This window comes from Ascaphus truei, chromosome 4 (assembly GCF_040206685.1).
Source record: "Ascaphus truei isolate aAscTru1 chromosome 4, aAscTru1.hap1, whole genome shotgun sequence".
Taxonomy (NCBI): domain Eukaryota; kingdom Metazoa; phylum Chordata; class Amphibia; order Anura; family Ascaphidae; genus Ascaphus; species Ascaphus truei.
In genome coordinates this window covers 276,994,137-277,008,637 of record NC_134486.1, presented here as the reverse complement: position 1 = coordinate 277,008,637, position 14,501 = coordinate 276,994,137, and the positions used below count along the sequence as shown (strand labels likewise).

Below are 14,501 nucleotides of genomic sequence, written 5' to 3'. Positions count from 1 at the left end.
TGAGAGAGACAGAGAGAGAGAGGGGGTGAGAGAGACAGAGAGAGAGGGGGGTTAGAGAGACAGAGAGAGAGGGGTGAGAGAGACAGAGAGAGAGAGGGTGAGAGAGACAGAGAGGGTGAGAGAGACAGAGAGGGTGAAAGAGACAGAGAGGGTGAGAGAGACAGAGAGGGTGAGAGAGACAGAGAGGGTGAGAGAGAAGAGAGAGAGAGACAGAGAGAGAGAGAGAGAGTGAGAGAGACAGAGAGAGAGAGGGGGTGAGAGAGACAGAGAGAGAGGGGGTGGGAGAGACAATGAGAGAGATGGTGAGAGAGACAGAGAGAGAGAGGGTGAGAGAGACAGAGAGAGAGAGGGTGTGAGAGAGAGAGGGTGAGAGAGACAGAGAGGGTGAGAGAGACAGAGAGAGAGAGAAAGAGAGAGACAGACAGACAGACAGAGACAGACAGAGACAGACAGAGAAAGCCAGAGAGAGCCAGAGAGAGCCAGAGACAGGCAGAGGGAGAGACAGGGAGAGGGAGAGACAGGGAGAGGGAGAGACAGGGAGAGGGAGAGAGACAGGGAGAGGGAGAGAGAAACAGGAGAGAGAGAGACAGGGAGAGAGAGACAGGGAGAGAGAGAGGATGAGAGAGACAGAGAGAGAGGATGAGAGAGACAGACAGAGAGAGGGTGAGAAAGAGAGAGAGAGTAAGAGAAACAGATAGAGACAGAGAGAGAGACAGAGAGAGACAGAGGGAGAGACAGAGGGAGAGAGAGACAGAAGGAGAGACAGAGGGGAGAGAGACAGAGAGAGACAGAAGGAGAGAGAGACAGAGAGAGAGAAACACACACAGAGAGAGAGAGGCACAGAGACAGAGAGAGAGAAACAGAGACAGAGAGAGAGACACAGAGAGAGAGAGAGAGAGAGAGAGAGAGAGGGAGAGTGAGCGACACAGGGTGAGAGAGAGAGGGAGAGAGAGGGGAGAGAGAGGGGGAGAGAGAGGGGGGGGAGAGAGAGGGAGAGAGAGAGGGAGAGAGAGAGGGAGACACACACATACACTTGTACACACACACTGGTACACACACACACACACTGGTACACACACACACTGGTACACACACACACACACACACACACACACACACACACACGTACACACGTACACACACACACAAAGGTACACACACACACACTGGTACACACATGTACACACACATGTACACACACACACTGGTACACACACACACACACACACACACACACACACACACACACACACACACACACACACACACACACATACACACACACACACACACACACACACACACACACACACACACACACACACACACTCACTGGTACACACACACACACATACAGGTACACACACACACACACACACACTGGTACACACCCTGGTACACACACACACACACTGGTAAACACACACACACACACACACACACACACAAACACACACACACACACAGTGGAGTACAGACAGAGGCAGCCACAAGCAGGTTGCTCCCCGCCTCCCCCTGCACCCACCCCCGCGCCCATCTCCCGCACCAAGGGGGGGTTGGATGGATAGGAGCGCCGGGACGCAAAAGGTACAAACTGCCGCCCCTCCTCCCCCGGCGGGCAGCCATGGCTTCCCGTGGCTGAATGGGGGGACACCGCGCAGCCAGCACGCCCATCTCCCGCACCAAGGGGACCGTAGGGGAAGAGAGCGCCAGGACAGGAGGCAACGGATCAAAAACCCACCTCATATCACCCCAGCAGGCAGAGGGGGGGGAGACACTGCGCAAGAGGAGCCAGGAGCGGGCAGACACACACACACCACGTGTGCTCTGCCGCAGGAAGCGGAAGCCCCGCCCCCAGGCACACTTATCCTGACCCCCCCAGGCACGCTGGCCCTGCCCCCCCCCCCCCCACGGCACCCTTCCTTCCATCCATTCCACATGCCTTGGTGAAGGATGATGCCGGGGGGCGGGGCTTAATGCCAGGACGCAGGGGATTGGCCAACAAGGTAGGAAACTGCCGGGGGGAGGGGGCATTAAAAAAAAAATACTTACCAGCCGGGCTGCTGCAGTCTCCTACTCCGCGCCGCCGCAGACTCGCGCACAGCGCACCGCAGCTAATTACTCGCGCACTGCCGGCGACGCTAAAAAAAAAACGGGAACACATGGAGGAAAAACCGGGACATTTCCGGGACACACAGGAAACCGGGACATCTCTCGAAAAACCGGGACTGTCCCGGCAAAAGGGGGACTGATGGTCACCCTAATATTGTCCCCAATGCTGTAGCTCACCTGTTGGTTCCGGAAGTCTGAGTGGCTCCGCAGTTGTCGTTTGGGTGCAGCAACAGGGCACGCGTTCTCCGTCTCTTTACTATGCAGCACCTTCATACCATGAGGATCCTGCTGAGTGCAGTTTGGTCACCACAAAATATGGTAATATGGCAATACTCCTTCCCAATAAGCACACACCATAGTTGGTCCAACGGCAAGTTTATTGCATAACAGCAGGACACCTCTCCAGCCCTGGAGCAGACCCCAGGGGCTTGAGGCCGCAAGAGCCCCTCCCAATTTCCTTGACCCTCTGGTAGGGAAAAGGATATCACATTGTCCCATAATCAACACACACTCCATTTGGTGGAGTGTCAGCTTATATACCCAGGGGGAAGGGCTTGTATCCCCGCCCCATAACAACTACTAACAGGCATCACACCATATACATGTGACCCAGTCAGTACCCTCCCCAGGTATGACACTCCAACTGCTGTTTTAGGTCTGCTCCATGGATAAGGCAACACAGTAACCATCCAGGCTACAACTGCCGGCTAGGCCCTGCGCAGGAGTTTAACCCCAACACTGCTTGTTCCTATCAGGACTTATAGTTTTGAGGCTAGTAGAAGACTATATCCAGGGGCACTTGGCTACACATATAAAAAAAAAGACCCCAATGAATATTAAAAAAAAAAACCCCAATACATACAAAAAAGCCAATACATATATAAAAAATAGGCTGCCCCCCACCCTCCTGCAGACACTGGGCCTGGGACACTTCACTGTCCCTTCTGTACCTCCCCCCCCCCCTTGTCGGTGGCCCTGGTTCCTATGATACTTGACTCCATAAGTTCTGATAGTGCTCCATGGAGGTTTAAATCCTCTGCATCACGTGTACCAATAAGAAACCACTATGGATTATGTCATGGCTTCCTGTTGACTCCCTTGCCACAGAAGATTTGTCTTCATATTGTTCACCCATACTGGAAGCACGTATGGAGGTATGTATCACGGGAAACAGGTGTTCCCCGATGCTGAAATTAACGCTGTTCAACTTCACAGGCCCCCTGGTTTCAATATATAAGAAATATTATTTAAAAAAAAATCTTTGGTGCTTCTGCTCCTTTACGTACAGTAACTAGTTGGGATTACTAACCAATCAATACAGCTAACTCTTAGGTGTGTCAAACCCTATATTCCATGCCGCTGGCTATTGGAAACTTTGATTGCTCATAGTGCATCACTGCCTTGCTGATTATTTCTTTTATAATGTACTACTTGTTCTATTCTTATCTAGATGATATTCATTCATATTAGATTTTAAGTTTCTTATTAAAAGTTACGTTTTGTTTATATGACCCATTCGAGTGCAGTGAAACAGTACGCTGGGATTTATAAGGCAAAGTCTTCTTAACCACTTCTATTAAATCAAACAAAACACAATTACAAAGCAATTAGAAAAAACGTAAATATCAACATAAAAATAATTCAATTGAAAGGAAGGAAAAGTACAAGCTAATTTCCACATTTAGTGCAAGTGGGGTAAATGGATTTCACTTTGTAAAAGGGCTTTCTATTCTATTATTTTCACTGCATTAGTTTTCCCAACAGCAAGCCCCAGTTCTCCCTTTGCCATGTAAGCTCTTGCAGTTGTCCCTGCTTCTAAACTTGTGAAGTGCATTTAATTTGCAAGGTACTGCACATATTCCTTGGGTAAATGGCTTAATTCTGGTAGAATCTTCATGCTTACACAACAGAACCTAATCATTTGTCAAACAGACCTTGCTAAGAAGAAAGAAATATAAATCAGTTGAGGAAGAAAATAACCAATATTTACGTGTAACCCTCAGACCCCCCCCCCCCCCCGCGGTCGCAGATCGGACCCCCTAGGGTGTGCTAAGGTCTGGCTACATGTATCTTGGTGGTGCATACCTTTGAGGAACAGGAGGGCCTGACTCTCCCGCGATGGTATGGGGGACAACAGAGACAGGTTTCTGGGGTACATGCCTTCATCTCTTAGTGGTGCAGTGCCTCCATCTCTGGCAAGCCCTATCAGGGTAGGGTGAAATCCTTCCAGAGAACCCCGGTCTGGGGCGAGAGATTTCAGTCTCACACAGTCTCTTATAAAACAAGTAACAGCAGCTCTTTATTGTCCACAGCAGCACACAGCACACAGCAGTAATCAGGTACAGCAGGTCTTCTCTCTCCAGACTGTACCCCTTCAGGATGGGCTGTCTGGGACTCTTTGTTCCCCTGCCACCACCCCAAGTCATAGGCACCCAGGGTGGGGCTTGCTCTTCCCTCGCCCCCTAAGCAGGGAGAGGGGCACTGGTCTACCACAGTTCTATCAACTCTACTCAGGGCCTGCCTGAGCCCCTCCAAATGTGATACATAACTTTCCAACTCTGAGCTGACACACTCCTTCTGCTGGAACACACACACCTCAACTCCTCCTCCTCTGAATCCAGGACAGAACTGCTTGTCACTGACAGGAACAGGCAAGACTAACTTTAGACAGCCCTGCCTCTCATGATGTCAGCAGACCCCTCCCCTGTGTCTCTTGCCTTAGACACAGTCAGGTGTTCTACCTTCACCACTTCAGGCAGGGCTTGAGGTGGGGGAAACCCATGATAACTACTGGCAGCCTGCCCTTAGCAGGACTTACACCAGTAGGACGAAAGACATATAGCCCAATTTCTTACTAGGGCTACATACGTAAAGGTTTATTTACCTTGCTACCTCTAAATTACGCTCGCTATACTGTAGCTGTAAAAAGTGAAGACCAAACAGGAAAATGCCAAGAAACTTTTATTCTTACAAAGGGAATTTTATTTTGAAAAAAAAAAAAGAGAAGGGAGATTAAGAAAAAAGAAAGTTGTTGTTGTTCTTTTATGCTTCAGTCTTGTATTCCTGGTGGAGAAAGTATTCCACATATATAATATACTGTATATATCCCTCTAGGAATTATTGAATCTCTTTGTTTTCTAGCGAATATGTTAGATTGACATACTTGTATGATTTAAAATTGCATACCTACGAAAGCTACGTTTTATATTTGTTTTCATATTGCTGTACAGTACAATAGAAAACAGTCTATTATTCTAAATTAACTAATGTCCACCTACACATTGAGATGGGTGATTTTTTGGGGCGGATTTGAATCCGCAGAGGATCACCCTGTTCCTTTGGTCCGCGGATTTCAGCGGATCAATGTCAAAAAGGGCGATACACCTTTTGCAGATTTTTTATTATTATTGCCAATACTCCGCAGGTTCCGCAAACCCGTGTACGGATTTCTAGAATCCAATCCACATATTCAGCAATCAGTTGACGGATTTTCAAGAATCCGCCAATGAGTTGCAGAGTCCACGGATTGGATTCTACAAATCTGTCAACGGATTGTATTCAATGCCGGTTTTTGATGAATCGGCATGGATTAAAAAACGACCAAATCCATTTGCGGATTTTACACTGAGAAATGGATTTTGCGGGGGGGAAATGTGAGAATCCGAGAAACGGAATTCGCCCAAAACAAAAATACATATTACTAAGAACTAAGTAAACTAATTACCGTAGATGCTTCCCAAATACATTAGCCATGAATTCTTGACCTAAGACTTGATAAAAGAAATGGTGCTGGTCTGTACATTTTAGCCAGATACCCACCTAAAGTTAAAGTAATTGAGTGCTACTGTATGTGAATAATCAATCAAAAATGACATGGGAAAACAGACCACCCCAGATAATGATTGAAACATATTTTTTGAAAAGGATGAATGGTGTCACGGAAACCAAAGGGACCCCTGTCCCTAATACATTGATAAATAAATTTACAGTATGGTGGTTTCCAGCACTCGATTTGAACAATCACTAGAATTTTATTTTTAAGACCATAACTCGCGATCGCCGACCTGAGTTTCTGGCCGGTATTGCAGACAACGCAAAATTTAAATTGCTGCACTCTTTCAGATTACAGTAAAATTACGGCTAACTCGCGTGAAAATTATAGAATTTTCATGGCACGGATAGATGCGGATTAGGATGCCGAGCGGCAAGTGGCAGTTGCACCTGTATATGAGTTTCATGATAGAAAACAATACAAATGCATACTTAACCTTGACCAACTTGCAAGTGGCAACTGCTTATTGGTTTCCTAATTTATTGCCAGTGTATTGTAGAATCCTGTTATTTTAATCTCCTTATAACTCATATTTGTTTAAAGTGAGAATTCTTATCAGTGGTATTTAGCTTCCTTAGAAATATTATATTTAATGTTTCTGAATTTATGCTCACCAGATAACCATTTAATCTGTTTGACTAATGATGGCATCATAATTATTTACAAAGAAAGAAAAAACGAATTACCTGTGAATGAGTATCAACACAATATTTGAAAATGACTATAGAACCCCCAAAAGCATTTGGATACCATAGAAAACATTTGTCTTTAACGTGTTAGTCACCTACATTAACCTTTCAACATACTGTGCCACTGCTGTTAATTCATTTTGATCTCAGGGGGACTGTACATTTAATGCTCATTTCACATTGTCTCCTATTGACATATTCATTTATCTTACAGATATATGGCTCTCGTGCAGCCATTTCGCCTTACAAGCTTGAGGACAATTTCAAAAACTGTTCGAGTAAATATTCTTCTCTGGGCGGCTTCTTTTGTTGTGGTTTTCCCAGTTTGGGTCTATTCAAAAGTTATCCAGTTCAAAGATGGCTTAGAAAGTTGTGCATTTGATTTAACTACACCAAGTGATGTCCTTTGGTAAGTCTGAAAGACATTAACTGTAGCATTAATTGTAATGCTTTTGTTCACAATGAAATAACAAGAGGACGTTGGGAAATGTGATGTAGTGCTCATTCAGGGAAAATTATATGCTTTAGCTATTATAGTTTATTATGTCTATAATTAAGTTTAAGGCATACGATTTATGCAAAACGTATATGCTATTTGTAATTCATTAATACTCTCATGACACCTATTTTCTGCAGCAAATATTGTATTTAACTTGCTCTGCATTATATAATATTCTCCACAATGGGTTAAAAACAGTATGAAAATACTGCAGACAGAATTGTCAAAATGAATGCTATACACTGTAGGTACATTACTACATTACTACATTATTTTGCTACTGTTTCTTTAAGCTTGATGCATGATACAATTTCTGGCGAATAAACAGAGCCAATTAATTTAATTAATTCAATCTTTAGTCCCAGTCAGAACCAGATTTCCAAATGTTCTTACTTGTAGAGGACCCTGCCTGTCATTTGTCTGTCAATCATAATGTCTAGTACAGTACAGTAGCCAGATATACTGATGAGCTTTCATGTTAAGAGGATATTAGATCCTAATTTTTTTTGTACAGAACATTCATAGTGCAATAGTTATTCAGTGATTGATAAGAAAGCCACTTTATTTAAGATGATTATTTTGGGGTTACTGTCTGCTTATTTGGGGCCTAGATAAGAAGACCCCATCCATGGGAAAGTTCTGGAGAAGGAAGAGCGGGCAGAGTTAGTTTTTGAAACGGGAATGCAGGCTTAGAAGGGCAAACCAGTAAATTATTTACAGGACATTAAGAGAGAGGAGCGTACTTATGCCCCTAAATGATGGTCTTTACACTAATAATGAAGGCTAGTTATAAAGAAAGATTGCAAAGGAAGCAAAACACAAAATGTCCAAATGGAAAATATCTTCTACATATTTTATAGCATCATCACACAGCACAGTCGGGTTTGTTGTGTGATGCTATAATAAAGTATTTAGAAGATATACTCCATTTGGAAGTTTTGTGACCGGCTTCTGTTAGAATCTTTTTGTAATTAGTACATTTGGCAGCGTTAGCGGTAATCTGCAGGAACTCAGTACCAACGATATTTATGTAATTTTTCATACTAAGTTAGTTTGTTTGTGAACCTCTTGGTTACAAATTTAATAATGAAGACATATTTACACTGGGTACAATTTCCATGGTGAACAGAGGAGCTTGGCCTGTGTGTGTCGATTGTAAGCCATGAAATAAAGCTGGAGTTTTTTTTTTTTTATAAAGAACATTTGTAAAAACAGAGGTGAGAAAGTTCTCCTAAATAATAATATATTGAAATCAATCGCCAAGGCAGGTAATCTATTCAAAAGAACAAACAAGCAACCATGCATCCTCATCAAATAACGGTTCTTGGGTCCAATTATGCTGGGTAACTTGCTCCTGTACTTGTGTAAAATGTGAGCTTAAAGGTATAATGCAACCTAACAAATCTCATCCATACAGTGGCATTTGTTATCGTCTTCAGAGTCTACTGAGCAAATCTATTACTCAAAACCATCTGTGTGTACAGTAGAGGCAACGTTTATTCTAACATTTGCCGTAAACTAGCCGGGTTACATTCTGGGTATGTGCTGGGTATGTGCTGGGTATGTTCTGGGCTAGTTTGAGGCACGTTTAAGGCATTTCTGCATTGACTAACGACCCATAGGATTAACACAGCAGGGATCCCTGGCAGTCCAATTCAGTTTGAATGGGACTGCCAGGGACCCCCGCTGTTAATCTGATAGGCCATTAATCAATGCAGAAATGCTGGGGCTAGTTTAAGGAAAGTTTAAGGCATGTATTCAGAATGTACCTGGGTGTTTCCTGTTTTTTTTGGGGAATTGCCACTGGTTTTTGTTCGAATAAGAGTTGCCTCTACTGTACATCTGTAGTTAGAGAAATTGGCTCATAAATGGGACACTAAAAAAGACCTCAAATGTTACACTCTTTCGTACATTTAATTATTTTTATTCACTTTTTTGTTTTTCAGGTACACACTTTACTTGACAATCACAACTTTTTTCTTTCCTTTACCACTAATAGTGGCTTGTTACATTTTAATTCTTTGTTACACATGGGAGATGTATCATCAAAATAAAACTGCAGGACGGTAAGACAATTTAAAATCTTTTTTCTCCAATGTTTTTATCTTCTGTAACAGTTAACATTTGTAACTCAGAGACAGTAAAACTTGTGACCTTTTGACCAGTTCCTTATGCAACATGTCGATTGTGTATGGATTAATTCATGTACGTTTGCAGTATGCAATGCAACAAATATAAAAAAAATGCTTTTTTAAATAGACAGATTTCCTGGGACCCAGGACTAGAGCTTCGCCCCTCCCCCCATGTCACCGTAACTCTCCCTTATGTCACCGCCACCCCCTCCCCTGTGTAGGTGTTCTTGCTAGTGCTCCCCTTTCACACCTGTATTTCTCTCCCCCCTCTGTCTCCCACTCTTCCCTCCCTCTCTAACACCCCCTCTCTTCTCTCTACGCTCTGCTCCAATTTCACTATCACTCAATTACCCCCTCTCACTCAATCCCTCCTTTCCGCATACGTATTTCCCCCCTCATCCCCTGGCCACACATACAATTCCCCCAATACACACACAATACCCCCTCCAAATACAAAACTACTCCCCCAAATACAAACAGCACTACACCCCCTCATATACAGACACACTATACCCACCTTCATATACAAACAACCCCCACCAGATACAAACAACACTACTGCCCCCCTAGATACAAATACCACAACGACCTGCCCAAATAAACATACCATCAACCACAAATACACTTGCCACCCACTCCACCAACAAATACACTTACCACCTCCCAGAAAAAATACACTTTTCACCCCCACAAATATACTTATTAACCCCACTCCCCCACCCCCTATAAATACAATTACCACCCTCACCCCCCACCCAATACACTTACAATCCCACCACCCCCTCCCAATACACTTACCCCCACCCAATACACTTACCACTACTACCTGCCCAATACACTTACCACCCCCAATATATTTACTACCCCTCCACCCCCCACAAATACACTTACTTTTGGTTGCTGCCACCAGGCCCGCTCTCCACTGCTGCTGCTGCAGCCTTGTCCTACACCAGGCCTCTCTCTCCCGTCAGTGTGGACAGGAAGCTGATCCCAACTTCCGGGTTTACCTAGGTTGGAGAGAAAGAGAGGCTCAGCATGTGAAGAGGAGGCAGCAGCTGAGAGCTGGGAGCCAGGACACGCCGGCTGCAACCTAACCAGAAGCCCAGCAGCTAGGCCCAGCCTCTTGTTTTTTCGTTCCCCGGCACCGGCTCTCCCCAGCTGCTGTTAACCCACTCCGGACCTCTCTGTCTCCAACCGGTGCACACCGAAAGCTGGTTTACCCTGAACTCAGGCTCAGGTTCCGGCGTCACCAGTTGGAGAAAGAGAGATGTGCAGTCTGGGACGAGGCAGCAGTTGGGGAGTGCCAGGAACCAGGGCCCGAAAAGCAGTGGCAACAAGAGGCCCGGCAGCTGGATGCAGAAGTTGGGGCTGGCAACTTCCAGCACGGGCTGGCTTGACTCCCTGCAGCCCAGGACATTTGTTCTGGTTCCCTCCCCCTGTTGGTGACCCTGAGCATAGCTCTTATGCACATGCTATTATTATATGGGCTATAACACTTTAATGAATAGACCAATTATTATTTTTACTTTACATACTGTATTTTCTGTTGACAATTTGATCGTATTAATTTCAATATATAACCTTTTACGGTTGAAAATTACTTGATCTTCAAATCTTTGATATCTATATTAATATTTTGGTTAGGATAACATATCTTTTTTTTAATGCACAAAATGATAGGTCCTCCACCCAATGTTCACTTAAGAGAGGCTTCTAACATCTCATAGGCAAAAGTCTGTGCCGTTACTATATACAGATGTGTCCAGGCTGACTGTTGTCGATGCCGCACAAAGGGTAAATCCCTGGCGTTTACTCAGCATTTATTTTGATTTTGCGTCCCGGCAGCCGCTGCAGAGCCACAGCTCCATAAATAGCCGCGCAAATTAAGTTTTGCGACAGTTGTACAATAGTACTCTGCAGTAACGATAGGCATCGCTAGTGTGCATCTCTAATCTAAATGCAATCTAACCCACCACTTATTCCCATTCATTTCATATGATATGATATTCCATTCATTTCAATGTAACCCAGCACCTTTTCCAATACAAAAATCTCTGTGTATTATTTCATGATGAACAAATGAAGCAATAAATCACATATTTTATTGTTATTTTAAAAGGGCCTGCAGTTTGCCTTTTTACATATTTTATGATGACTGAAATTTCTATAGGCAACATACTGTTACGCCGGTGCTGCCCGCAGACCAGACCCGTTCCTTTCACTGAGGTGAGGAACGTATAGAAGCACGCACCCGCAGCAAAGGGAGCGTGTCCGGAGTGTGGTGATTTTGGCGTTGCCAGGCCAGGTGTATTTAGCTAGCAATACTTGCCGGTACCGGTGTAGAAATGCCGTTGTCGTTGCCGTTAGCCAAAGTCTGGGATTGGAGAATTCCGGAAGGTCGTTTGTCCAAGCAGGGGTCTAGAGCCAGAGAGAGACGTCCGCCAAGCCAAGTCGTAACCTGAGAGAATAAGAGAGAAAACGCCAGAGTAGTAATCCAAGTGAAAACTATGTCGAGCAATGAGTAAGAGGAAGAACTGGCATTATAAAGTGTGACTGGCCAATCAGAGGTGGGGGCAGGCCTGGAGGACTGCGTGGAGCTATCCTGGATAGGTCCCCTTGATTGGCAGGCAGGTGAGGACTCTTGTCTTGGTAGGAGGTCCTCTTAGTGTGCTGGGGGCGGGTCTTCACTGCAAGAGCAGTGAATAAATTAACCTCACCCGGCGCGCGCTGTTCAGGCGCGCGGCTGGGGAACACGGCGGCCGCATGCGGGACTGCAGACCCCGTGGACATCCGAGGACGCAGAGCACGGCGGGGAACCCCCAGGACCGCCGAAGGTGAGTGACGCCAGCGAGAGGCGCGCGCCACGGTAGCGGGAGTAACCGCAGGAGAAGGGGGACCAGGGCGCGGATGCCGCGATCCCTGAATCCTCACAGTACCCCCCCCTTCAGGATCGGCCTCAGGACGATCCTTCCATGGTTTTGATGGAAACTTCTTTCGAAAGCGTTTAAGGAGTCCTGGAGCATGAATATCTTTCAGGGGTACCCATGACCTCTCTTCGGGTCCAAAACCTCTCCAGTGGACCAAGAAGTGGACTTTACCTCTTGAAAGACGGGAATCCAGTAGAGCCTGTATTTCATACTCTTCGTTACCCTGTACGATCACAGGATCTGGTTTAGAAGTGTGATCCGGAAAGAGGCTACTGGAGATAAAAGGTTTGAGAAGTGAGGTGTGAAAGACATTCGGAATTCTCATGCTTTGAGGAAGTTGGAGTCGAAAAGAAACCGGATTAACCTGCTCCAAAATGGAAAAGGGACCCAGGAACCTAGGAGCCAATTTGAGGGAAGGCGTTTTGAGACGGATGTTCTTGGATGATAGCCAAACCTTGTCCCCGGGTTTGTATTCGGGTGCCGGACGACGGTGACGATCAGCCTGATTTTTAGATGTCAAGGATGCCTTTTGTAATGCAGATTGTATTCTGGACCAAGAGTCTTGTAGGAGAGCAATATGTTCGTCCACGGCTGGTACCCCAGAGGATTCTTTAGTAATAGGTAGGCGAGCCGGATGGAATCCGTAGTTGATAAAGAAGGGGGTCTCGTGAGTGGACTCATTCCTGGAAGAATTGAATGCGTACTCAGCCCAGGTAAGTAATTCTGCCCAGTCATCCTGAGAATTAGAGACGAAGCACCTTAAGTATTTCTCGAGGGATTGATTAACCCTCTCGGTCTGTCCGTTGGATTGAGGGTGATATCCAGAAGAAAAGGAAGACGAGATACCTAGTCTCTTGGTGAAATTTCTCCAGAACTTGGAGACGAACTGGGAACCCCGATCGGAAACGATGGATGTGGGAATCCCATGGATCCGGAAAATCTCTTTGGCAAAAATATCCGCAAGGGCGGGTGAGGAGGGTAATCCTTTGAGAGGGATAAAGTGTGCCATCTTGGAAAACCGATCCACTACCACAAGAATGGTATTCATGCCATTCGACCTAGGCAACTCCACAATAAAATCCATCGAAATGTGGGACCAGGGACGCTCCGGAATAGGTAAAGGTAAGAGAAGACCCTGAGGTTTCTGACGAGGAATCTTGTTACGCGCACATACCGGACAGGACCGTGTAAATTCCAGAATGGTTTTAACCATATTGGGCCACCAAAAGGTACGACGGATGAGGTCCAAGGTTTTCTTGAATCCAGGATGCCCTGCCGAACGGACGGCGTGTCCCCAGTCCAGTATTTCAGGGATAAATTTGGGTTCCACATACAAAGAGTCTTTAGGAACCACAAGACCGGACGGGAGGTTCTCTTGAGACTTGATGATCCTCTCAAGATTCTTGAATGCCACAGCTGCTAAGATTCTTTGTTTAGGGAGGATGGACTCAGTGGTTTTCTCTGATCTCTCTTCAGAAGAGTATTGCCGGGAGAGAGCATCCGCCTTGACGTTCTTAGTGCCGGGAATGTATGAGAGAACAAAATTGAATCTAGAGAAAAATAATGACCAGCGAGCTTGGCGAGGACCTAAGCGACGGGCATTCTCAATGTACAATAAGTTCTTATGGTCCGTAAGGATGGTGAATGGCTCTTTTGACCCCTCCAGAAGATGTCTCCATTCTTGAAGAGCCATCTTGACGGCCAAAAGTTCCCTATTGCCCACGTCATAATTCCTCTCTGCCGATGAAAATCTTTTGGAGAAAAACCCGCAAGGATGAAGTTTATCCTGGGAAGAAAATTTCTGCGACAGAACTGCCCCAGCCCCACAGTCCGAAGCGTCAACCTCTAAGGTGAAGGGAAAATTCGTGTTAGGGTGTCGAAGGATGGGAGCAGAGACAAAAGTTTGTTTCAGTGTCTCGAATGCCGTGACAGCTTCTGGAGACAAAGATGAAGGGTCTGCACCTTTTTTGGTCAGTGCCGTGATAGGAGCGACAATGGTAGAAAAGTTGCGGATAAACTTCTGGTAATAATTAGAAAAACCCAAAAACCGTTGAACAGATTTGAGGGAATTGGGTTGTGGCCAATCCACGACGGCCTTTAGCTTCTCTGGGTCCATGGCCAAACCTTTGTTGGAGATGATGTATCCGAGAAAAGAAGTGGTAGACTGATGAAAAATGCATTTCTCCATTTTAGCAAACAACCGGTTCTCGCGGAGGCGTGAAAGCACAAACTTCGTATGGATGATATGATCCTGTAAGTTTTGAGAAAAAATAAGGATGTCATCCAGGTATACAATGACAAATATATTAA

At 45.4% G+C, this 14,501-nt stretch overlaps 1 protein-coding gene and 1 long non-coding RNA gene across 2 annotated transcripts in view; one reads left to right on the top strand and one right to left on the bottom strand.

The window, feature by feature from the left end:
- MCHR2 (melanin concentrating hormone receptor 2) overlaps positions 1-14,501 on the top strand; it is a 137,046-nt gene that overhangs the window by 85,732 nt on the left and 36,813 nt on the right. Inside the window, exons 4-5 of the mRNA XM_075597523.1 lie at positions 6,848-7,042; positions 9,079-9,198. Coding sequence (XP_075453638.1) covers positions 6,848-7,042; positions 9,079-9,198 — 315 coding nt within the window. The remainder of the gene's footprint in view (positions 1-6,847; positions 7,043-9,078; positions 9,199-14,501) is intronic.
- The window catches only part of LOC142493453 (uncharacterized), a 184,193-nt gene continuing 174,856 nt past the window's right edge, over positions 5,165-14,501 (bottom strand). The window contains exon 5 of the long non-coding RNA XR_012801111.1: positions 5,165-7,048. This is a non-coding gene — a long non-coding RNA (uncharacterized LOC142493453). The remainder of the gene's footprint in view (positions 7,049-14,501) is intronic.